Source organism: Orcinus orca, chromosome 7 (genome assembly GCF_937001465.1).
Source record: "Orcinus orca chromosome 7, mOrcOrc1.1, whole genome shotgun sequence".
NCBI lineage: Eukaryota > Metazoa > Chordata > Mammalia > Artiodactyla > Delphinidae > Orcinus > Orcinus orca.
Window position 1 is genome coordinate 66,250,379 of NC_064565.1, and position 24,827 is coordinate 66,275,205.

General features: G+C 41.2%; 1 protein-coding gene across 1 annotated transcript in view; it reads right to left on the reverse strand.

Moving 5' to 3' along the window:
• TTN (titin) overlaps window positions 1–24,827 on the reverse strand; it is a 281,341-nt gene that overhangs the window by 184,404 nt on the left and 72,110 nt on the right. Inside the window, exons 45-84 of the mRNA XM_049712583.1 lie at window positions 21,662–21,940; window positions 19,306–19,869; window positions 18,526–18,807; window positions 18,147–18,425; window positions 17,450–17,728; window positions 17,074–17,352; window positions 16,667–16,954; window positions 16,274–16,552; window positions 15,900–16,181; window positions 15,526–15,804; window positions 15,133–15,411; window positions 14,753–15,031; window positions 14,347–14,634; window positions 13,943–14,221; window positions 13,528–13,809; window positions 13,149–13,427; window positions 12,749–13,027; window positions 12,357–12,635; window positions 11,966–12,253; window positions 11,441–11,719; window positions 10,927–11,208; window positions 9,589–9,867; window positions 9,186–9,467; window positions 8,105–8,383; window positions 7,704–7,991; window positions 7,271–7,549; window positions 6,898–7,176; window positions 6,516–6,794; window positions 6,110–6,397; window positions 5,702–5,989; window positions 4,876–5,157; window positions 4,337–4,615; window positions 3,936–4,217; window positions 3,510–3,788; window positions 3,129–3,416; window positions 1,877–2,155; window positions 1,504–1,782; window positions 1,124–1,402; window positions 697–984; window positions 266–553 (exon numbers count right to left, since the gene is read on the reverse strand). Coding sequence (XP_049568540.1) covers window positions 266–553; window positions 697–984; window positions 1,124–1,402; window positions 1,504–1,782; window positions 1,877–2,155; window positions 3,129–3,416; window positions 3,510–3,788; window positions 3,936–4,217; window positions 4,337–4,615; window positions 4,876–5,157; window positions 5,702–5,989; window positions 6,110–6,397; window positions 6,516–6,794; window positions 6,898–7,176; window positions 7,271–7,549; window positions 7,704–7,991; window positions 8,105–8,383; window positions 9,186–9,467; window positions 9,589–9,867; window positions 10,927–11,208; window positions 11,441–11,719; window positions 11,966–12,253; window positions 12,357–12,635; window positions 12,749–13,027; window positions 13,149–13,427; window positions 13,528–13,809; window positions 13,943–14,221; window positions 14,347–14,634; window positions 14,753–15,031; window positions 15,133–15,411; window positions 15,526–15,804; window positions 15,900–16,181; window positions 16,274–16,552; window positions 16,667–16,954; window positions 17,074–17,352; window positions 17,450–17,728; window positions 18,147–18,425; window positions 18,526–18,807; window positions 19,306–19,869; window positions 21,662–21,940 — 11,547 coding nt within the window. The remainder of the gene's footprint in view (window positions 1–265; window positions 554–696; window positions 985–1,123; window positions 1,403–1,503; window positions 1,783–1,876; window positions 2,156–3,128; window positions 3,417–3,509; window positions 3,789–3,935; window positions 4,218–4,336; window positions 4,616–4,875; window positions 5,158–5,701; window positions 5,990–6,109; window positions 6,398–6,515; window positions 6,795–6,897; window positions 7,177–7,270; window positions 7,550–7,703; window positions 7,992–8,104; window positions 8,384–9,185; window positions 9,468–9,588; window positions 9,868–10,926; window positions 11,209–11,440; window positions 11,720–11,965; window positions 12,254–12,356; window positions 12,636–12,748; window positions 13,028–13,148; window positions 13,428–13,527; window positions 13,810–13,942; window positions 14,222–14,346; window positions 14,635–14,752; window positions 15,032–15,132; window positions 15,412–15,525; window positions 15,805–15,899; window positions 16,182–16,273; window positions 16,553–16,666; window positions 16,955–17,073; window positions 17,353–17,449; window positions 17,729–18,146; window positions 18,426–18,525; window positions 18,808–19,305; window positions 19,870–21,661; window positions 21,941–24,827) is intronic.

Below are 24,827 nucleotides of genomic sequence, written 5' to 3' on the forward strand. Positions count from 1 at the left end.
TTTATTGTCCTAAGATAATTTCTTTCAAACTTGGGTTTTCTTGCAATTTCAGCCTTTGAAAATGGACCTTCAGTCCATGTTTGACCAGTTTTATATTTTTTTAAATAAACATTATAAAAAACTTGCTCTCACTTAGAAGACCCTGGATCTATTCAATCACTTCCAATTCCTAGACCATAGTCCTAAACGTATCTTTCAAGCACACGCTTTCTCCTATATTTTCAGATGTTGAAATGAGACCTTACTATTTCACTTGAACAAGTACCTTGTACACCCAGATGAGCAGAACAAGAGTCTTTTCCAGCGACGTTGCTTGCATAGCAGGTGTATTGCCCAGCATCGACTTTGCCTACTTTGAGAACCGTCAGAGTGGCAGTATTTTCAACCAAAGTCATCTTGTAGTTGCCTCCAGGGCGAATCTCTCGGTTATCTTTGGCCCAAGTGATCTTGATTGGTGCAGTTCCAGTTATGTGACATTTAAAAGAACCACTTTCTCCAAGAGCAAGATCTACTGACACAGGCTTTAGATCAAAGAAAGGAGGCACTTCATGGTCTGAAAAGAATGAAGACCAACATGGTGACTTCAGTTTTCATGCTCCCAGACGTGGAGCAGAAACTAAGTGGCACCAGACCTTTGGTGGCCCGGAGCAGTGAAACTGCTTTATGATGAAGAGGGTAATGTGATGAGCTACCCACCTAAGAGGATGAGCTTCGCACTGGATGAAGCTGTCCCAAGAGGATTAGAAGCAGAGCAATTGTACTGACCAACATGGCTCTGGTCAGTTTGCAAAATCTGAAGAGTTGCTACATTATGAACAAAAGATGTTTGCAAATTAGCATCGTCTTTCAAAAGCACCCCATCTTTGTACCAAGACACTTGAAGAGGTTCTGAGCCATTGATGCGACATTCAAATGCAACTGGGAAGCCAAGGGTCTCCTGAACATCCTTCAGTTTTCTTGCAAAGGAAGGTGGAAGTTTGCGCTCTGGAAGGGAGTCACAGACAATCCTTATTTACAAGAGAGAAAACACCCGCAGCATACTTCAACCCATTAACATTGTGACGTTTTTAAGAAAGTGGATCTGTCAACACACAGCAAGACTTGTTAGGAGAACGATCATCACCTTTGATAACGAGCACAGCTGAGGAAGCCACTGCCCCCACGCTGTTTTCAGCCTTGCACGTGTATTCTCCCACGTCACTGGGATCCACTTTGTTGATTACTAAGGAGGCAACATTATTTCTGAATTGCATTTTATACGCAGGAGCCGATCGTAGCTTTGTGTGTTCTTTATACCAAGAAATTCTAATTTCTGGGGTTCCATCCACTTTACACTGTAAAGTTACAGGTTCTCCGATGGCTGCTTCCATGTGTTCCAGAGGCTCAATAAAATAAGGTGGTTCTGAGGTAGAAAGGATGGTAATCAATCAATCATACTAGCTAAAAGAGGATGTATTAAAAGAAAGAAAAGAGAGCAACAAGAAGAGGTAACTGTCAACATACCTAAGACAGATACCAGCGCTTCACAAATATCTTGACCGGCCTCATTTTCTATGAGGCAACTGTATTGTGCATAATCCTCTATTGTGCTATCAAGAATTTCTAGGATCGTAGATTTTTCCGTCATGGTAATGCTGCAATTCCGAGATTGTGTAAGGGGGAACTCATTCTTCATCCAGCTCACCGAGATGGGAGGTGTGCCGGTAAACGTGGCCTCGAGAACGATGGGGTTTCCTGTCTCGACGCTGAAATCAGCCAATCTTTTCACAAAGGTGGCTGGTTCTATAAGGAGAAAACAGCAGGGCAGAAGTGGCATCTTCAAATAAAGAATCAGAAAAGAATGCTAAAGATACATGTTTTGGAGAAAAGAGCAAACCTTTCACAAAAAGATGCGTGGTACAGGAAGCACTGCCAGCGTCGTTAGCCACGAGGCAAGAATATTCCCCGCTTTGCAATGGCTCCACCTCAAACAATTCCAGTTCTGTGACAAAATCTTCCAGAGAGATGCTGCATGACTCCCCTGACACGAGTTCCCTGCTGCCTTTAAACCATTTGACCTTGAAAGGCGGGGTGCCTCTAATGACACTGGTGAATGTGAGGCTCATTCCAGGGAGAACTTCCAAAGAATCAGGGGCTTGTTCAAAAGATGGTGGTTCTAGATACCCCAGGAGTGGGGGAGATCAAGAGAAAAAAGAAATCCAATTGAGCAGTGCTTTTGCTCCTTGAAGAAAAGGGAATTAAGACTACACACAAGGGCTTCCCGGGTGGCGCAGTGGTTGAGAATCTGCCTGCCAATGCAGGCCACACGGGTTTGAGCCCTGGTCTGGGAAGATCCCACATGCCGTGGAGCAACTAGGCCCGTGAGCCACAACTACTGAGCTTGTGCATCTGGAGCCTGTGCTCCACAACAAGAGAGGCCAGGATAGTGAAAGGCCCGCACACCATGATGAAGAGTGGCCCCCGCTTGCCACAACTAGAGAAAGCCCTCGCACAGAAACGAAGACCCAACACAGTCAAAAATAATAAATTAATTAATAATAATAAAAAAGACTACACACGAAGTAATGAGGTGGATAGACCTAGAGTCTGCCATACAGAGTGAAGTAAGGCAGAAAGAGAAAGACAAATACCTTATGCTAACACATATATATGGAATTTAAGGAAAAAAAATGTCATGAAGAACCTAGGGGTAAGACAGGAATAAAGACACAGACCTACTGGAGAACGGACTTGAGGATATGGGGAGGGGGAAGGGTGAACTGTGACAAAGCGAGAGAGAGGCATGGACATATATACACTACCAAACGTAAGGTACATAGCTAGTGGGAAGCACCCGCATAGCACAGGGATATCAGCTCGGTGCTTTGTGACCGCCTGGAGGGGTGGGATAAGGAGGGTGGGAGGGAGGGAGACGCAAGAGGGAAGAGATATGGGAACATATGTAAATGTATAACTGATTCACTTTGTTATAAAGCAAAAACTAACACACCATTGTAAAGCAATTATACCCCAATAAAGATGTTAAAAAACAAACAAACAAAAAAAAGACTACACACGAAGACAAAATAAAGAAATCCCCTGTGAGGCAGTCACTAAGTCAAGCAGCAGCCTGGTGCCTGTGCACTGACCTTGGACAGTCAGGACGGCCGAGCATTCGTCTGACCCAGCCACGTTGGTGGCCACGCACGTGTATGTGCCTGTATCAGAGGGCTCCAAGAAGCTCAGATTCAAAGTACAGACGTTTTCCGAAAAGCTGGACTGGCATTTAGGCCCACTAACGATCTCATTTCCATCCTGAAACCAGCCCACGGAGATGGGCGCGGAGCCGGAGACTCTGCACTCCAAAACCGCCGAGGCCCCCAGGATGGCATTGGTGTCCTTCAACTTGCGGATGAAGGAAGGAGGCACGACTCGATCTACGTGGAGAAGGGTAGTTTTCCGTTGAAAGAGAAGCCTTATTTTCTACCCCAGGAAAAAGGGTATATTCACAAAAACCTCATACTACTCACCCGAAACATGGACAGACACAGTGCAGTTACTTTTACCAACACTGTTTTTCACTTCAAAGCTATATAACCCCTTGTCACTCATTTCTGCACAAGGGATTTTAAGTGAAGCCACTTTGTTGATGAATGTGATGTGATGTTTGCTGTCTGCAGATAATTCTCTCCCATCTTTGAACCACTTGGCTGAAAGTTCTGGTGTCCCAGCCACTGCACACTCTAATGCAAAAGGATTTCCGGTAGTGACAGTCATGGGTTCTGGTTTCTCTATGATTCTGGCTGGTTCTGAAAGAAGTATATTGCATTGAACACAAAGTCTTCTTTCAAACTAAGAGTGTAATCAGTATATTATTGGCTAAGAGTAATATGTGCAGGCAATGATCATGGGTCAATCAACCTGATTTTTTTCTCAGGCTGTATTTTGTTACTAACCTAGGACAGTCAAGACTGCTGAACACTCTCTCATTCCGGCATCGTTTCTGATCTGGCACACATATTTTCCAGAGTTAGATGCTTCTGGGCTTCCAAGTTGGAGTGTTGCAACGTTATCAATGAATGAAATCCTAGTGTTTTCACTCTCTCTGATAATGTCACCTTTATCTTTCAGCCAGACGACAGCAATGGGCTGGAAGCCTTCCACTACGGCCCGTAACTCAACGGCATCCCCAGCGAGGGTTGAGGTGTCACTTAGCTTCTTCACAAACCGTGGGGGTTCTAATGAAAGAAATTTGTGGTTAGAGAAAAAAGATGAGAATCACAGCCACATACATTATTGGTCAAGCAAGAAAAGATGAAAGCAAGAGATAAATATTTTTGTGCCCATGGATACAAACCTTTGAACTTGACAGTGCAAACACACGTGTCACTTCCCACCTCATTAGCAGCTTTGCAGTGATATTCTCCTACATCGGCAGCTTCCAGATTAAGGATGTGGAGACTTGTATCAAAATTTTTCGAAGTGATTTTAAATTTCTTGCTGCTCCGAACTTGCTTGCGATCTTTAACCCACACCACTTCAAATGGGGGGGTTCCCGAAATTTCACATTGGAAGATAACATCAGAACCTTTAAGGGCTCCTACTGGAGAAGGCTTCTGGGTGAAAACAGGAGGTGCTACCAGAAGAAAAGAAGATAAGCAATGAGAGCATTTGCCTAATGAAAGGGAAAAAATATTTTAGAGTCTAAATCGTTGAGTGCCCGGTGTGACCATATGACAGTATACTAACATAAGAAATGACTAGTCATAAAAACTAGTTTAAGAATTGCAAGCAAATCCCCTTAACTAGCCTTTTTATTTTGGAGCTCAGAACATTGCTGAGAAAGAATCCAGATCAGAGGAGAAGGAAGAAAGAAAGCAGCTTAGCATGTCTAACCTTTAATCGTCAGGGCTGTGCTGCAGCTGGCGTCCCCAACACCATTATGGGCTTCACAGATATAGTCCCCACTATCCTCTGTGCTGGCTTCATTGATGGTGAGCGATGCCACAGAATCCATGAATGACATGTTGTATTTCCAACTTTCATGAAGTTCACCGTCATTTCGGAACCACAAAACTTTGATTTCCGGGGAACCGCTTATTTTACATTCCAGTTTGATGGATTCTCCCTGCTTTGCAACTTTTGAAGCTTCTAATTTCTTAACAAACTTTGGAGGTTCTAGTAAGTCAAAGGAAAAAAACAGCTTACGTTTGTAGCTGAAGAGTCCATAAATACATTTTTAATCTGGTTTATTAGTAAGAATATATGCCCTTTCTGAGAGTTCTGTGGTAAAATATATTTATCTTTTCTATTAAATAAACTTTTAATATTTTTAATAGAGAATTTAATTGGCAAGTTAATCTTTGTAGTTTGGATACGGAAACTAAAACATGTAAGTTAATGTATTATAGAGGTATTTGATCAAAATGGTAAGTCAGAATGCCACATAATAGGAAAGAGTGAAAAAAGAGAGAGTTGAAACAACATTTAACAAATTTCAATTAAACAACCCTCTGATAAGACTACTCTTAGAGATACACTAACTTAAAGAACAAAATAAAGAGAAAACAGAACTTCGATGAATGTTGCCTCCACCACTAACATACAAATTCCAACATGATCCAGTTACTTTATCCCGAACATTTACAAACTAAAGAAACTTTTCAAAGAAAATTACACAACATGGGAAAGAACAATATTGGTAAATGCCATGTGAAGATACCTTTTACACTGAGTTGAGCTGAGCACATGTCTTTGCCAACATCGTTGGTTGCTTGGCAAGTATATTGACCAGAGTCTCCTTTGCCTACTTTAAGAATTCTCAAATGGGGAGTGTTTCCCACACATGTAATTGTGTAGTTTCCTCCAGGACGGATTTCCTTGTTATCTTTTGACCAAGTAATTCGCATTGGTTGAGCACCAGTAACATGACACTCAAAGTCAGCACTTTCCCCAGCAATAATATCTATAGATACAGGCTTGATGTCAAAGAAGGGAGATTTCTTAGGTTCTGAAAGATGAGAAGAAAAGGCAACATGGGTTTTTTTTCTGTTTTTTATTGGCCGTTTCTACTTTGACAATGACTAAGAAGTCATGGTTTGCAAAGAGAGAGAGTAACATAGGAACAAACCTCTTGCTGTCAGTCTAGCACTGGAAGATGCTGTTCCAAGTGAATTAGAAGCTGAGCAGGAGTATTGGCCAGAGTGACTCAAGTCTGTTTGCAAAATTTTTAAAGTTGCCACATTATCTACAAATGATGTCTGTAGATTTTCATCATCTCGTAAAAGTACCCCATCTCTATACCAGCACACTTGGATGGGTGCGGAGCCATTCAGTCGACAAGTGAGGGTAACTGGTAACCCAACAGTTTGTTCGATATCCTTCAGTTGCCTTGCAAAGGAAGGTGGGTGCTGGGACTCTGTTGGAAGACAAGTAATACTTGAGGCATTAGTAGATGAAATAAAAATTTCCCCATAAAGATAAGAGTGAAGACAAGGAAAAAAGAAACTTCTTAATTTCTAAAATAATATCATCACCTTGAATTCTGAAGACAGCCTTAGAAGAAGCAGTCCCTATACTGTTTTCTGCTTTACATGTGTACTCTCCACTGTCATTGATGTTCACTTTATTAAAAACAAGTGTGGCCACATTGTTTGTAAAATAGGTCCTGTATTCAGGAGTTGACCGTAACTTGGTATCGCCTTTGTACCAAGACACTGTAACTTCTGGTGTCCCAGCAACTTGGCATTGTAAAGAAACCGAATCTCCAACTGATGCCTCCAGAGGCTTCAGTTCCGTAACAAAATAAGGTGGTTCTAAAGAAGAAAGATTCACAGTCAGCAACTGGAATTAAAGAAAAGCACACAAACCATGCCTCATGTTAGACAAATGCCAATCATTTGAGAATAAGAAACACACCTAATGTAGATACCAGAGCTTCACAAACATCCCTTCCTGCCTCGTTTTCAATCTCGCAAGAATACTGTCCTGCATCTCCTTTTGTGCTATTCAGAATTTCCAGGATGCAGGTCTTCTCTGTTGTGACTATGTTGCATTTTTCAGATGGTGTAATGTTCACACCAGCCTTTTTCCAGGTAACTGAAATGGGGAGTGTTCCAGTGTAGGTGCTCTCCAGAATGATGGACTTCCCTGGCTCTACAGAGTGATCACTTAATTTCTTCACAAATACAGCTGGTTCTGGGGAGTGACAAAGCACAGCAGTTAAACACAGTGAAAACACAAACAAAGATGTCCCTTAAAAAGTAGGAAGCACAAATGCACTGGAGCAAACCTTTTACAAAGAGACGGGTAGTGCAGGATGTTTGGCCGGCATTGTTAGAAACCACACAGGTATATTCCCCACTCTGAGATGTGTCGACATTAAATAATTCCAGTTCTGCCACGGTGTCTTCAAAATAGATGTTACATCTGTCTCCTTTCACCAGTTCTCTGGCACCTCTGAACCAGCCAACCTTGAACGGAGGTGTTCCTCTAATGACACTTGTGAAGGTGATGTTTTTGCCTGGTAGTACTTCCAAAGGTTCAGGTTCCTTCACAAAAGAGGGTGGTTCTACATAGACAAGGAGGATAATGATAAGATCCTGTAAGCATCGAATTTAGTTGCAATTTTGAATCAAAAAGAAGAGCACTTTTGAATGTGTGCCAACCTGGATATGTACCCAAAGAGGAACTCATAAGAAAGGGTGTGAGCGTCTAACACTGACCTTGTACAGCCAACACAGCACGGCATTCATCAGACCCAGCGACATTAGCAGCCATGCATGTGTAATTGCCCATGTCCGATGAGTCCAGAGAATTCAGCTGCAACGCGCAGACATTATCTGAAAACGTAGTTTGGTACTTTGCTCCACTGACAATCTTGGTTTTCTCATGAAACCAGGCAACAGAGATAGGCAATGATCCAGCTACTTTGCACTCCAAGATGCAAGATGTACCCAGCACCCCAACTGTATCTTTCAGTCTTCGTGTGAAAGAGGGAGGAACCATTCGGTCTGCATGAGGAGAGGCAAGAGACTCGTGGTTTGAAAGAATAGAAGACACTTGAGAGAAGAAAGCGTGTGAAAGGAATTTGCTTAAGCAATGGGAAGAACATATCCGAACTAACCTGAAACATCAACCACAGCCGTGCAGCTGCTTTTTCCGACATTATTTTGAACCTGGAAAGTGTATGTGCCTGCATCTTGCTTTTCAACGGAGAGAATCTTTAAGGAAGAGATTTTGTTGTAGAAGCTAAATTTGTGTTTTTGACTGCTGGTCAACAGCTTTCCATCCTTGTACCATTCGACTGAGAGTTCAGGAGTGCCAGCCACCTTACACTCCAGAGTGCACGTTTCTCCTGCAGTCACTGTCATCGAACTTGCCTTCTCGACAATGACCGCAGGCTCTGAAATAAAATGTGATAGCCATCTGTCAAAGCCTGTTACCTTTACCTTGTTTCTACTATCAAATTCATTAACAGTTTCTTCCAATGATATGGATATCTTAGGGCTCCCTCTCTCTCTCTCTCTCACTCTCTCTCTCTCTCTCTCTCTCTTTCTCTAGACCTTAAAATGTGATTCCATAATTACACACTGTCATGAAATTATATGAGTTATTATTAAGAAATATGTTGGTGCATTAGTTGACTTCCAAAACAATTCAATGTACAAATCAATGTTGATATATACTGATTTGCACTTGACCCTCTCTAGAACAAAGCCTACATGTTGTTATGAATTACTCAGTATTTCTATTCTACTTTAAGGTGGTAAAGACAGTTTTTTGAAAGTTGTTATCCAAACAATGGCAAAATTGAAAATGAATATGCCCAAAGATGAAAGTGCAAGTCGTTCCTATCAAACTTTGATCTTTGGAGTTCTTGTCAGCTTTAACAACTATTACTTTCAGAAAAAATTTCCTTGTGGCATATGCTGGGCTCCCAATTTTTTCATTCTTCAACAAAAGATAGTCATGATTACATCTCCTAACCCATCAAGAAAATAATAAGAGACGGCTCATTTTTGTTAGGCTCACAGACACAGAAAAGAGTGTTTGAAAGGTCCTTTCCCGTAAACCTTTGAAATGGGTGACGACTGACATAGTTCTAGAAATTCAAAACAGGAGACTCTACCAGTATCTCTTAGTAAGTCATCTCAGCGTTTGGCACCTCCTTGTATCAAGGAACTATCGCACCATACTGTACCAACCTAAAACAGTCAACGTGGCCATGTTCTCCCTCATTCCACCGTCATTCTTGATTTGGCAGATATACTTCCCAGCATTAGCTGGCTCTGCTTTTGCAAACTGCAGAGTTGCAACATTTTCCACAAATGTAATTCTGATGTTTTCACTTTCTCTAATCACTTCTTCCTTTTCTTTAAGCCACTGGACAGAAATAGGCTGGGTGCCTTCTATAGATGCTTGTAACTCAGCGGGCTCACCCGCTACAACCGTGAGGCTGTTCAGTTTGGAGACAAATCTTGGTGGTTCTGAAGAGGGAAAGATGGATGAAGATTGTTGGAAAGATTGTCGAGATAATGGAAGAGAGAAAACAAATAAGCATTTTGCACGTTCCTGCCATTTCTGCCATGAGTAGGAAATAATGCATACCTTTTAATTTTACAGTACAAATGCAGGTATCACTTCCTACTTCATTCTGTACTTTGCAGTGGTATTCACCAATATCTGAAGGGCTGACACTGAGAATGTGAATACTTGCATGGAAATTTTTGGATGCGATCTTGTATTTCTTGCTACTTCGGAGTTGTCGCTTATCTTTGTACCAAACCACCTCAAATGGTGGTGTTCCCAAAAGTTCACATTCAAGACTAACTTCAGCATTTTTAAGGGTTTCTACCACAGGAGGGAAGCTGCTAAAAACAGGTGGTTCTGTAAAAAACAAGAATTCCTCATGAACTGGGCTACTTAACTTCATAGAATATTTTTATTTCTTTGTTTTTAAATTGGAAGAATGAGTCAAGATACTATAATAGGTCTAGCACTATCACTTTAGCAGTAACAGCTTCAGAGAAGCCATCAGCCTTTACAAAATCACTCTGCTTCACTGGCCGAGAACGTGGGCTAGACCTCAGGTGACCTTACTGAGCAGTTCAACATTCTGTCTACTCCACCTTACTACTTTTTCTGGGACTATAAAGATTGATGCACAAAACTGTAAAGCAAAACAAAACAATAACCAAACAAACCCCCAAACCCAAGTGTAAGAATCAATATGATTTGCATGAGGTACAGAGTCCTGACTTCAGGGATGAAATTTTTTGTATACACATTACAATTGGGACACTTGGAAGTTATCACAACATTTGTGCTCTAAGTCTTCCATGTCAACAAATGGTTTTTGCAATAATCGCCTTACAATATGACAAACTTGGACTTTGTGAAAAAAATTCTGGAAAATACTAGTACTATTTGCAACAAAGTATAGTGATGTAATTTAAAAAAATAGGAACTGACATTTGAGAGAGAAAAATATACATAATTGTCCTGTTGTAAATGTAAGGTTAAAATCTGTATTGCTTGAACCTTGTATATATGTGGTAAATATTCCTTGCTTTTAATGATAAAGATTATAGTGAGGATGATGATATATTTATAAGTTGATTGAAGGCAAAAATTAATTTTAAAATGCCCACTTTGTTTTTTTGAGCATTTTGGAAACATCAAATTTGAACTGCTTGGCTAATATGTTGAGGTGAGTAGAATTACGACATTGGAATAACAAGAAAAATATCTCAGAATGATTGTCTACATGTACGCAAATCTTAAGAAGAAAAAACATCTAAAAATGGAAATAATACTAGTTTGGGAAAATATTCTATGATCTCAAATGGAAGCTAAAAATGACAGCAAAAGAATGAAGAGCTATGATAGCCCGGGGAGAAGAAGGTGGGTTTCAGGTAATGAGGAACAGAGAAAAGAGGTTTCTACCTTTTACTATAACCTTGGTACTGCAGCTTGTGCTGCCAGCAGGGTTCTGAGCCTCACAAATGAAATCCCCACTGTCCTCAGTACCAAGACTATTCATCTGTATGACGGCCACTGAATCAATGAAAGCCATTCTATATTTATCACTGGCTGGGAGTTCATGTTCATTTCTGTACCACACAACTCTGATGTCTGGGGATCCAGTTATCTTGCATTCAAGTCGTGCTGAGTCACCTGCTTTCACTATTTTGGTTGCTTCTAGTTTCTTTGCAAACTTTGGTGGTTCTAGAGAGTGAAGAAAAGAGGAGATTTATGAGGGAACAGAGCAGATATAAATAACGAACTTCAATTAGGTACTACATAGGAAAGAGAAAAAGATGAACAATGCCTGGCAAACAGCGTGTACCGTGTTAGAAAGAAGGGTACTTTCTTGACTGGGTACATATATTGTAAAAGATTACAGAAAGGACAGGAGCCAAAGGTCAGACAGAAACACAAAACAATCAAACTGGCACACCTGTCACAAGCAACACTGTGGTACAAGAGTCGCTACCAACATCGTTGGTAACTTGGCAAGTATATTGTCCAGTCTTGGAAGCATCCACTGAATAGAGATTTAAGAAGGTAGTTGAGCCTTCTAAGCCAATGAAATATTTAGGTCCAGAGGCAAGTTCCACATCATCCTTAAACCACTTTACTTTAAACGGTGGTGTTCCTTTTAGTATAGCTTTAAATTCCACTGTAGAATCAGGTATGGCTTGTTGTCGCCCAGGTTTCACTAGGAAACTTGGTGGTTCTATAGATTTTAAGAGAAATACATTTAATTAAGTTCCTTGTTGTTGGGTTATTTTGACAGTTTTATGGACATATAAAAAAACATTACTGAAAAGAGGTAATGACTGAATATTTCTTGAACTCAACATATATGTATCTAAAGAAACAGAATTATGGAGACTTTTAGTTTTAAAGGACTCCAGAAAAGAGTGCTATATTTGAAAAGCAATCGCAGAAAAGGGTCAGAAAGAGGTAAAGAAATTCTAACCTTTTACAGTTAAGATGCCACTGCATGCCTCACTCCCTGCTACATTTGAGACTTTGCATGTGTAATTCGCAGTATCTTCTAATTCCAGATTACTAACGTTCAGCGACACAGTGTTTTCATGACAGACGAGCCTGTATTTTGCACTTGTAGTTATTTCTTTTCCATCCTTAAACCACTGAGCACTAATAGGAAGTGAGCCAGAAACCTTGCACTCCATATGAATGGAAGAGCCTAGAACTTTATCCATTTTCCTTAATTTTTTGGTGAATGATGGAGGAATATTTTGATCTGTCCAATGCAAACAGCAAAACACATCCATTAATATGTTGCCATTTGTTTACCAAGGACAATAATATATATAAGGGAAGCTGACTGGGGCCAAGATACAAACCTAGCACTCTCAGGTAGGTGTCACAGCTACTGCTTCCAAAGTCATTTTCCACCTTGAAAGTATACGCCCCGCTGTCTTGCTTCATTACTGACTGAATCCTAAAACTGGCCACGTTATTTTCAAAACTCATTGAAAAATATCTACTGGGCATCATTTGTTTCCCATCTTTAAACCACTTCACTATGAGTTCTGGTGTTCCGGCCACAAGACACTCCAAGGTCACGGGGTCTTTTTCAGTGACATCAACAGACTTAGGTTTCTCTAGGATCTGAGCAGGTTCTGTAGTAAGAATGAAACCGTGGATGAGTTGCATTAATAATTCCATGGAACCAAGGAACTGCTTGCGAAATTGTCTTCACAGAATAACTCTTGAAAGGGATTGGCTTACACACCTTGTACTAAAAGGAAAGCATAACACCTCTCAACTCCTGACTCGTTCTTGGCTTGACACGTGTACCTCCCACTGTGTCCATTATCCACAGATCTGATTTGAACTGTGGCCACATTGTTCACAAAGGAGATGTGAACATTATCATCTTCATCCAGAATCTGATCATCCTTGAGCCAGGTTATAAAAATGGGAGGAGAGCCCACCACAGTGCTCTGAAAGGTGGCAGAACTTTTCAAGACAGTAGTGACGTTTTCTATCTTCTTAGTGAACGAGGGTGGCTCTGTGATTAAAGTAGACAGTGTGAAAAGAAGAGGTATATTTGAACTCCTCCCCATCATACAAGGTTAAAGAGCATTACAGAATTTGTATCAGGTAGCCTGCTCCTTGTGTGTCTAACTGACCTTTCAGAGAGACTCTAGCACTACAAGAACAGCTGCCGCCTTCGTTGGATACGATGCACTGGTATTCACCAGTGTCTGAGGGGTCACACTTGTTGATATTGAGATTAAACACTGACACTCTGTCAGTCAGCGTATACTTTTTGCTGCTTCGAATTTCCTTGTTATTCTTCAGCCAAGTGACTTCAAATGGAGATGTTCCCATAACTTCACACTCCAGCTCCACGTCACTATCTTTGACTACTTCCACGGGTTTCAGCTCCCTAATAATGGTGGGAGGTTCTAAAGATTCAAAAGGAAGACAGAGAATAGCTCACTCAAAGGAAGACCCAAGGACTAGCCAGCAGCACACCCAGAAAGGAGAGAAGATGCAGTAACGAACCTTTCACTTTTAACTCAATGCTGCAGCTTGCCGTGCCAGCATCGTTACGAGCTTCACAGACATAAGTCCCACTATGTTCTACCCTGGCACCAGAAATTTGGAAAGTGGCTAAACCATCAGTGAAGGAAATGCCATGTTTCTCAATGGCTGTTATTTCATTCCCGTCCAGATACCAAGAGACTCTGATTTCAGGAGTGCCTGTTATCTGGCATTCAAAGGTCGTGGATTGTCCGTTCCTCAGCACTAGGACTGGGCTGGGCTTCTTAATGAAGTGAGGAGGTTCTAAAGATGGGGGAAAACGTGATATTGAACATTTTTTAAACCAAAGACCAATGAGAATCGTTTTCTTAAGCCTCTTCCCTCCCACCAAGAAAATCTAGGCAAGCAAGACAATGAGAAAATGTAGAGACCAGACCTTTGACAAAGAGAGTGGCTTTACTGGTTGCTATGCCAACATCGTTGCTCAGTTGGCAAATGTAGGTCCCCAAATCGGCAGCTTTGGCTGAAAAGAGCTCTAGAATGGTGGAGGTGTCATCCTTCCAAACTGAGCGAGCTGCTCCCGAGTGTAACTCTTTGTTATCTTTAAACCATTTTATTGTCATGGGTGCAGTGCCACCCACAAGCGCCTTTAATTGAACCCTTGTATTGGGATTGACATCTTGTGACTGTGGCTTTTCCAGGAAGTAAGGGGGTTCTGGGGTGAAAGAAAAAGAAGCAAAAGGGGGAAGGAATGGTTTATTTTAGAATGATCAGTCAAGGTAAGAATTAAGAAATGAGAGAGCAATAAGTTCTTGAGAGGCGGGGATAAAAATTGCCAACCTTTGACTGTCAGATGGCCGCTGCACTGGTTGTGTCCTGCCTGATTAGTGGCAGAACAAGTGTAGGTTCCACTATCTGTACCTTCCAGCTGACTGATTTCCAAGAAGGCAGTATTGTCATGAAAAGAGAATTTGTATTTTTCACTAGCTGTTATTTCTTGGTCGTCTTTGAACCACTGGATGCTCATGGGATGTGACCCAGCCACTATACATTCTAAGTCAATAAAAGACCCTTTAATGCTGTCCATTTTCTTCAGCCTTTTGGTGAATGAGGGAGGTATGATAAGATCTATGCAATGAAAAAGAAAAAAAATGGTCAATCTACCAATTTTTTTTTTCTCTAAAATTGTAAGAGATGAAGGAGCACAGAAATGCCCAGTTTCTCTCCATAGAAAAGCTGTACCAACCTAATACATTAATGCTAGCCTTGCAGCTGCTCCTCCCGACATCATTTTGGACTTCGAAAGTATATTCTCCACTGTCTCTCTTTTCTGTAGAAATAATCTTCAGTATAGAGACCGTGTCAGTGATACTGATTTTATATTTTTGGCCCAGGGTCAGTTCTTGGCCATCTTTAAACCATTTGGCTGTAATCTCCTTAGTCCCTGAAAATTTAACCTGCAAAGTGGCTGGGTCTCTCTGGGTGACATCTATAGACACAGCCTCCTCAATGATTGTTGCAGGTTCTGTAGAAAACAAGGGGATAGGTGTGGGTTGTGAACTGCTCTGCTGAAAGGCTTACATCTGCATTTTCCCCTAAAACCCATGGCAAACTTTCTGAACCAACCTTTTACTGAGAGTAATGCGGAACATCTCTGTACTCCCGCATCATTTTTGGCCTGACAGACATATTTCCCATCATGCTTGATTTCAATGCCACTGAGGTACAGACTGGCCACATTGTTCTCAAAGGTCATTCTTATGTTATCATCTTCAGTGATTTCATCGTTGTCTTTCAGCCAAGTCACCGTGATTGGCAAGGAGCCCTTCAGAGTGGCCTGGAAGGCAGCGGTACCTCCTCTAAGGGAGCTGGTGCTCTCGATTTTCTTTACAAAAGCTGGGGGTTCTAGTAGAAGAATGAATTCTCAATGAATACCAGCTCTATAGCAAAACTGGCTTTAAAAAAATAAAATCACTGACACTGCAGAAAAGCCAGTCCGTCATTAGAACTGACACTAACCTCTTAAGGTCACCTTGGCACTGCAGGCACTGCTGCCCACCTCGTTGGTCACCCGACACTGGTATTCACCCGCGTCCGCAGCTACAAACCTCAGGATCTGCAGGCTAACCAGCTGATCCTGAATGAAGGTTTTATACTTTCTACCACTTCGCAGTGTTGTGTTGTCTTTGAACCAAGTGATCTCAAAGGGAGGTGTGCCTGCCACCTCAGCCAGCAACATGACATCATACTCCTTCAACACTTCAATGGGCTTAAATTCCTTGGTAAAGTAAGGTGACTCTATAGCGGAAAAGGAATTATTGTGAGTTAATGGGGGTGGAGTCTGTGCCCTGGGCCACAACTTTGGTACCACAAGGGGCAATGTGAACACAAACCTTTGACTATTAAAATGCTACCACAGTGGTCACTGCCAGCCTCATTTTGAGCCTCACACATATATTCACCGCTGTCATCAATGGCAACATCTTTAAGTGTTAGAACCGCGGTGGACTCCACAAAAGACATTTTGTGTTTGCTGCTCTCCTTAATTTCTCTGTCATTTGCAAACCACGTTATTTTAATTGGAGGGGTGCCCGTTACTTTGCAGGCTAGCTGGGTGGCGTCTCCCTTTTTTAACAGCTGTGATGGCTCTAACTTTTCAACAAATGTGGCAGGTTCTGTGGAAGGAAAGAAATCACCCAGAAACGTGAGAAAGAGGAAAGAACTTCTGACAATGGTGGCACAAAGATGTCAAGAAAACTATGCAAACCTTTTACAAATAACTTTGCACTGCACTCCACGGCGCCAGCCACGTTGCTGACTTTACAGGTATATGTGCCTGAGTCGGAGGTTTTTACTACATAGAATTCCAGGGAACTTTCTAAAGCTTCTTTGGTGATATAGCAGTTTCCACCGGAAACCAGCTCTTTGTCACCCTTAAACCATCTGATTGTGAGAGGGGTAGACCCTTGGAAGGTGCTCTTCAGGCAGATGGTCGAGCCGGGCAGAACATCCTTTGATGCTGGTTTAGTTACAAAACTGGGTGGTTCTAAAGAAGGGGGATAAGAAAGAATTTCAAAGAGTTAAGAGGCGCGACTGAAGGGAAGAAGGCTTAATTTGAACATCGTCTATGTAAGAATGAAAGGCACAGTTTCCAGCCAACCTTGCACAATCAGGGCTCCGCTGCAGTCTTTGCTTCCCATGGAATTTGTGGCTCGACAGGTGAAATTCCCTGCATCATTCATGTCTATTCTGCTTATCTCCAGAGAGGCTGTGCCTTCCACAAATGCTATTCTGTATCTGTCAGAGGAAGCTATTTCTTTACCATCCTTAAACCAGGACACCCTCATGGGGAGGGAGCCAGCGATTTTGCAGTCCAGCCTGCAGGTCCCACTAACCACACTGTCCACGTTGCGTAGGGGTTTGGTAAAAAATGGAGCAATGTCTCGATCTGTTCACAGCACAAGAAGAGAAGAAAGAACAATGTGGAACAGTGCTCAGTGATTTTAGTTTTGGTTGTTTGTTGGGTTTCAGAGGAATATGGAAGCACAGGTTTCTAAAGATACTAACCTAAGACAGTGAAAGTTGTCTCACAGGAGCTGCTGCCCACTTCGTTGGAAATCTCAAATGTGTATTGGCCGCTATCATGCAGTTCGGCGGAATAAAACTTGAGTTGGGCAACATTGTTTTTAAAACTTATTCGATACTTTTTACTGGCAATCAAAGGTCTCCCGTCTTTGTACCATTTGGGCTTGAGCTCTGGGGTACCCGTGACTGTATACTCCAGCGTGGCTGGGTCTCCTGCCGTCACCTGGATCAGTTCTGCCCTCTCAACGATTTTAGCAGGTTCTACAAGAGTATTAAATAGTTGGAATTCTGAAGTGTGTAGTAAGGTTTCATTTTAAAAGGAAATATCAACTCCAAGTTAAAACGTTCTTACACGAACCTTTAACTATTAGTTCCCCAACAGACGTTTGGCTTCCAGCTTCATTTTCAGCCAGGCATGTGTATTTGTCAGCAAAACTAATCTGCACATCAGGGATTATCAAGACTGCAACACCATTGGCAAAGCTCATTTTGATTTTTCCATCTTCTTTAATGATCTTCTGTCCTTTCATCCATGTGACAGAAATGGGTTCTGACCCTTTCACAGCAGCTTGTAAGGTAACCGTTTGTCCTGCTAGCGCAGTAAAATCATCTACTTTCTTTACAAAGATCGGTGGTTCTAATTAAAGAAAGAGAGCACCCAAAATTTCTTAATTCCCAAACACTTCAACACCATATGCATTTAAGAACTTTATCTAGATTACATTTGTCTATTCCATAGTGTTGGTTAATTAGAAGAAGAAACCAAATTCAAGAGGAATTACAATTCCATCCAAGAGAAAGAAGCAAGGAAGATAAACGGTTATCAGCTGACAAAATCGCTTATTATGTAGTTCACTTTTGTTATCAGAGATTAAATATTTATACTGGTCTCAAGATAAAGACTGGATTTCCCCCAGGGTCCCAGGTCAAACCAAAGGCAAAAAAAATATTTTCAAAGATTAGGAGAAGAAAAGAAAGTACCAGTTTTCCTTCCTTGGTTTAAGAAAGCTATTTTGACAATTTATTGAAGAGATACCAGTTTTTCAAGCACTAACCTTTTAATAAGTGGGTTGCAAGGCAGCCACACTTCCCAACTTCATTAGCAACCACACACTCATATTCACCAACATCCGCGCTATTAAACGAAAAGATCTCCAGGGACACGACAGATTTCTGAGAAAACAACCTGTACTTTTTACTACTTCGAATTTGCTTCTTATCCTTGAACCAGCGAATTTCAAATGGTCCAGTGCCTGAGATTTCACAGTGAAGGAGGGCATTTGTTCCTCTCACTATATCTGCAGGCTCGAGAGTTTTGATGAAAGAAGGAGGTTCTACAAAAGCATGAAAGCATTGTATAAAGCATGTGTTACAAGCAATTGAAAAGAAAATATTTTCTCAGGAAAACAATGGACTACGACAGAGTACACAAACCTTTGATAACCATTTCGGCACTGCAACTGTCACTGCCAACGTCATTCACTGCTTCACATGAGTAATTCCCACTGTCTTCAACTTTTACATCCGTAATATCAAGGACAGCCTCAGAATTGACAAAAGACATTCTGATTGTGTTACTCTCAGTAAGTTCTTTGTTATTTTTAAACCAAGTAACCTGGATCACAGGTGAGCCTTTCAGCTTGCAGTGGAGGCGTGCTGATTCACCTGGGATCATTAAATAAGAGGGATCCACCTTCTTCACAAAGGATGGTGGCTCTACATGAAGTTAACAAAAATGAGAAGGGAAAAGATATCTGAATCATAAACTACACAAAAGAAAAGTAGACATCATACAACAAAGAGACACATAACACACATAAAATGTCTTCTTGAAATTTCTGAAAAGGCTGTGGTGTACTCAATAGCCTTCCATGTTTCTATGATTCCAACATTTTCCCAGACTCTTGTTTAAAACAAACAAACAAACAAACAAAAACAAAACCAACCAAATTCTACTTATACAAAGAGCAATTTTATGCAAGAAGATAGTTAAGGATTGCCTAGACACTCGAAGTTCTTAGAAGAAGTTTTAAGCAAGCTTTGTTAATGGCAGACAGTTTTAAACAAACAAGAATAAGTGCATTGTGAAGAAGACTGAAACAATAAAATCAAACAATGCCAGGATTTCCCCAAACCAAAGAGGCTGCTTGGATGAAATTATTTTAATCACAAAATGAGAGAAGGGAGTGGAAATATTATTCACACACTTCTTACCTCTGATAGTTACTGTCGCTGAAGAGGAGCTGCTTCCAGCCTCATTGGAAGCTGTGCAAACATACGTTCCTGTATCTTTTAGTTTGGCCAGAGGGATCTCGAGGGATGCTATTTTATCTTCAAAACAGATCTTATAATCTTTCCCAGGGGGGAGCTTTTGCCCGTTTTTACTCCATGTAACTGTGACTTTTCTGTCTTCATCTGCTTGGCACTCAAGGCGTACCTTCTTATTGACAGCTGATTGCACAGGCTCTAGCTCTTTAATGAAATGTGGTTTGTCGATTATGACCAACTCAGCTTGGCAAGTATCGGCTCCAAACTTGTTAGAAGCCTTACAGGAGTAAACTCCTCTATCTTGAATTGTAAGATTTGAGATTTCTAAAATGTGTTTGTTGTCTGCATCTGAAATCCTGCAGTTACGGGAAGGTGAGAGGGCCACGCCGTCTTTCTGCCAAATGGTTTCAATCACTGGAGTCCCTGTCACTGTGCAGAGGAACTTGGCTGCCTTACCCACAAAAGTTGTTATGGACTTAGGTCTGGAGAGAAAGGCTGGTGGATATGCCTCTGTAAAAGAAAAGTTTTCAGTGTTATATTTTGTCCCTACAAAGCTCTTGCTGTAATTACATATTCCAAGAAAGAAAAAAGATGAGTAATAGCTTTAGATAGACATGAGACATTACTCAAAGTAGGGTAATGTATGAAGGTGAAAAGATGTGTCAAAGGAAAGGGATGAGAGTTTTTTTTATAGAGGAGCAAGACAGCACTTTAAATGTCTCTATCAAAGGAAAGAACAAATGTTCCTTTATTTCACAACATTGACTCACTATTGCTAAAGCTTTGTCCATTTTATGAGCTGATTAGTTGTTCGAATTATCTGATAAGCAATTCAGCTGGTACGTTAATTCTGCAAATTAGAAGACTGTATGAGGAAGATAAAGAAAACGTACTTGACTTTTCTGAAGAGTAGGGATATTAAGTAATAAAAAGTTTCAGTAGTTTTATAAAGTCTCTCTAACCCTCATGTCGATGACCACTAGCAAATCCTTAAATGGCACAACTTTAAATGTATCCACTAAATCACTCCAAACTTGTAAAAATATTTATAGCAGGAATTTCCCATGTCCATTCTGCATTTGGAAGCAAACATTTAGGAACCTCTCTTTCTGATTAAAAAAAAAATCCTCCTCTTTCTTCTTTCCTCTTGTGATTTGAAGCTCAAGTGTTAGTCCCATTACTGAACCGGCCTATTTTGGGTAAAGAAATTTCCCGAAGTGTCATTAAGAATAATGCCATGCACTTGGCAGTACGGAGACTCTGATCACAAAGTGAAATCCACTGAATGGGTCACCATGGGCCTGGGGGTGTGGAGTTTCTGATATAAAAGAGTTGTAGAGGAGAGGAAGCTACAGGAAACCCTGGCTTTTTCAAGTCAAAGATGCATGCTGCATTTACCCTTCCCCTCCATGCTGTCATTGAAAAAGATGACCAAGGTAATACTGTAAACCAACTATACTTCAAAAAGAAAAAGACAAAGGGACAGCCTCACCCTGGCATTTCGTGCATGCTTCTGTCAACAGCACAAGTCATTGCTACTTCTCACCCTAAACCATAGTTCATAAGTTCATACTCACATTTTCCCTTTGTAGGAAGAAAGCAAAAGAGAAAGAAAGAGTGAGAGAAAGAGGTAGGAAAGAGTTATTATTATTTTTTTTTTTGCTAATGAGGGAATTCAAACTCCTGATGAGTGTTACCTACTTGACAGTCATCCTGTGTGTCCTCAGGAAATGGAGAACAGAATATTTGTGTAGTTACTCTTATTTTTCAATTAGTAATAAAGCTTAGGGTGAGAATCCTAGTTTGTAGTTCTGTACTAGCTCCCTGTCTCTTATTAGGATTTGTTTGACTTGAGTCTTATGCTTTGGCTTTTTTCATTTTGTAATTCTGTTCTTAATTGGTTAACTGGGTCCAAATTATTACACACATTCGGACATCATTTACTTTTTAGTAGCACCAAACTGTCCTGAAATTTTTTATGCTAGAGGTCAAGCCAGACCATTTAATAAAAAGAACAGAAAAAAACCAAAACCCAAACCAAACTATGAGGAGCCACTGCTTGTGTGATTCCTTCACATTGCTCTTGAAATAAAAATTTTTTTTCTTTAGCTGTTTTTAGAAATGTGACTGTAAACAATGACTTCTTGTCTCTCATAGGCTCTGCACTACCTAGCCACTGTGTTACCATCTTGGCTACTGGTCTCTCCAGTTGGTAGGACAAGTACCTCCTGCACCTCCACAAAAAGTAAAATAGGCAATAATATGAAATGGAATAACATCTGTGTCAGTGTATGGCATTTACCTGTCACAGTCAGTGTGGCTGTGCAGCTGACACTGCCATACTCGTTGGAAGCTTTGCAGGTGTACTCGCCACAGTCAACAACCTGGGTTCTCAGGATTTCCAGGGTGGTGACATAATTTGCAGACCGAATAGAACACTTGTCACTCTCACAGATTTCTCGGCCAGCTTTGAACCACTGGAAGCGGACATTGGGAGCGCTGTGGATCTCACAGGTGAATTTGGCGAGGTGGCCCAGGGCTACTTCCTGGGGCTCAATTCTCCTCCTGATCACTGGGGCAGCTGCAAAGGGAAGCAGAGCCCATTAGCACACCTCCTTCTCAGGTACCCCACATTTTTCTTTTCCTTCTAAACTTTGTTGCTGTTAATGGAGTGAAACAGTTGAAATTAGTGAAGTGGATTGCAGCAGTTTAAGACAAGTGACTGGAAAATGAGGAAGATCACTGAAGGCAAAAGAAGACAGCAAGCAGCTTTCAACATATTCAATTGCTACTTTTCAGTGAATTGTGAAAAAATGATTAAAATGATGTGATGCTCTTGGCTTACATGCATAACAATACGATATATTCTTTAAATATACCATGCTGACTAGGAACACTGCGAATAATGTGAAAAAAACATGATCTACTAAATAAAGTGATGAAGTGAAACAATAGCAAAAAAGATAATCGAAACAAGAAACACAAATGGACAATTAATCATGGTTATTTTGAATTTAAGGATGAGACTGGTGATTTCAGGGTAACTAGGTATTCACTGACAGCTTTTTATTACATATCATTAAAGTATTTTCATATAGAAAGAGACTAAAAAAGCATTTATCAGTATTATGAAATATATGGAAATACGTTTCATTTTAAAAATAAGTAGTAGTGTAGATATAACATACCACCCAGTAAGGCAGTAAGGGAAAAGGGGAAAGTTAATAACCATGATTATGTCTGTGATTTCATTCTTACTCTAAATAAACTGCATTCTGGCAATGGTAGATAAGTGAAAATTCAGTGAGGAAACCTAAATCATCACAGCCCAGTGAATGTTAGAACTCGATTCACTGAATCCTTAAAATCCAACCTCTTTTGACTACAGTGAGTTTTGCTGAAGTTGCTGTTTTTCCGTCATCATTCAAGGCCTCACACGTATATTCCCCTTGATGTTCTTCTCTATTTACTTTGTCGATCACTAGCATATATGTATTTTGATCTTGTAAACACTTGAACTTTTCATCTGAAGGCACAAGTTTACTCTCAAAATACCAATTCACCTCTTTGGCATTTGTTATGGATGACGCGAGGCTTACGGTGTCACCTTCCTTGGCAATCATGTCCACCAAGGGTGTCTGTACATCAGGACCACCCTCTCTGAGTGAGCTACCCTCAGCCTCCCGTATCTCTACTGTACGAGCCTTCTCAGTACCATCTTCAGAGGATTTCTCTTTTTCCTCTGATGGTTTTGGTATCTCATCCAGTTTTTCATCAGAGACAGCAGCGGAAGCAGTTGTGGCACCCACAGCTTTGACCTGACTTTCCACCTTAAAATAACTTATCTCTTCCTTTAAGACAAGATATTTAGATTCAACCTCTGGTTCGGTGATTGCTTCAACCTTCTGTGGATTAGAAAAAGAATCCATTTCTTCCTGCAAGTCTATTGTGGCTCCTTTCTGAATTCCAGGTTCCTCAGCTGTTAAGATGTTCATTTCCTCACATATTATAGAGCACAAAGCCTCCTTAAGTTCAGTTTTCAAGTTAGCCATTTGAGGATCAATGCCTTCAATAGTGATGGCTAATTCTTCTGTTAGAGACTTCACTGAGGTAATAAAATAGGTGCACATAATGCGGTTGGGCTCTTGGGTGAAGTCTATGGCCTTGACCTCTACCTGTTCAATGTTTCTTAACCATTCAGAGAAAAGACTCAGCTGCTCGCTGGCCACTGCTGCTTGCAAAGCCCTGCGGATCTGAGTTTTCAGGTTTAACCGCTGCTCTTCAGGAATAGCAGAAAGCAAACTTTCCTTAGAAAGCAGGTCACTTCCCTGCACCTCCTGCACACCATTTATTGCCATGGGCTCTTTTTTATACTTAGTGGTTTGGTTCGGGGGCATTGCCAAGCTGTCAAGACGCTCTTCCTTGAGCAGTACCTGCTTTTCCTCACCTGCCAACGGAAACCTTAAGGACTTGCCTTCCTCAACGCTGGCTGCAAAATCTTGCTTTGCACTGTCCAGTTGATCCACACTTTCCATTAAGATTTCACCTTCTGTGCACGTGTGTTCTGAAGGGACCCGGGAGATCATGATGTCAGGACCCTGGAAACTTTCCACGTGTCCCTCAGCTAAGCTCTGATTCAGGATGAGAGCACTTTGCACCTCTTGCTCTTGAAGGATCACTCTTTGCTCTTTGTCCACTGCGGATACTATCTTTTCTTTTGGTAAAAGTACTTCCTCAGCCACAGAGGTTGGATATGAATGGGCTGGCGTTTCTTCTATTGATGACTGTGGATAACTCCCTTCAGGTTCAGCTAATAAAGTTTGCAGAGACTCAACTGTTAATGAACTAATTTCCTCTATGGACATGGCACTTGGGAAGATTTTTTCAGTATCTGGTAGAACCACCTGTAATTCAGGCTCTTGATACATTAGAATATCTTCTTTGGGGAGGGTGTCCTGGGACTGGACAATCTGCAGCTGTACATTGGGAGGTGGTTCCTTGATAGGCTGGACATGAATAGTGTCACTGATGGAAAGAAGTTCATTGATGCTTTCAGGAGTGGGCATATCCTGCTGTAACATGACTGTGGATTGCAGTTGCTCAGCTATGAAAGTAACTTGACTGCTCAGTTCATTGGTTTTAACAATATGCTCGTAAGAAAGCTGCTGTTTTCCTTCTGCAATTAAAGCAGCTTTCAAAATGGTGTCCTTTACAAAAGCTGCAGTCTCCTGTTCTGAGTCAAGTGCCTCAACTGCAGGGACCGTTAACGACGTCTGGGGAAAATCTTCAGGAGCCTCTGGTGTGGACGTTGCTTTACAGGGGGCATCAGTCATGTGTGTGTCTTCCAGAAGCACGAGCAGCTCTGCGGTACAGGTGGATTCACCCCACACATTCTCCGCTTTACAGACATAGAAACCACTATCTTCTTTCTGAGGGTCATTGACGATGAATGTCCCGGAACCATCAGG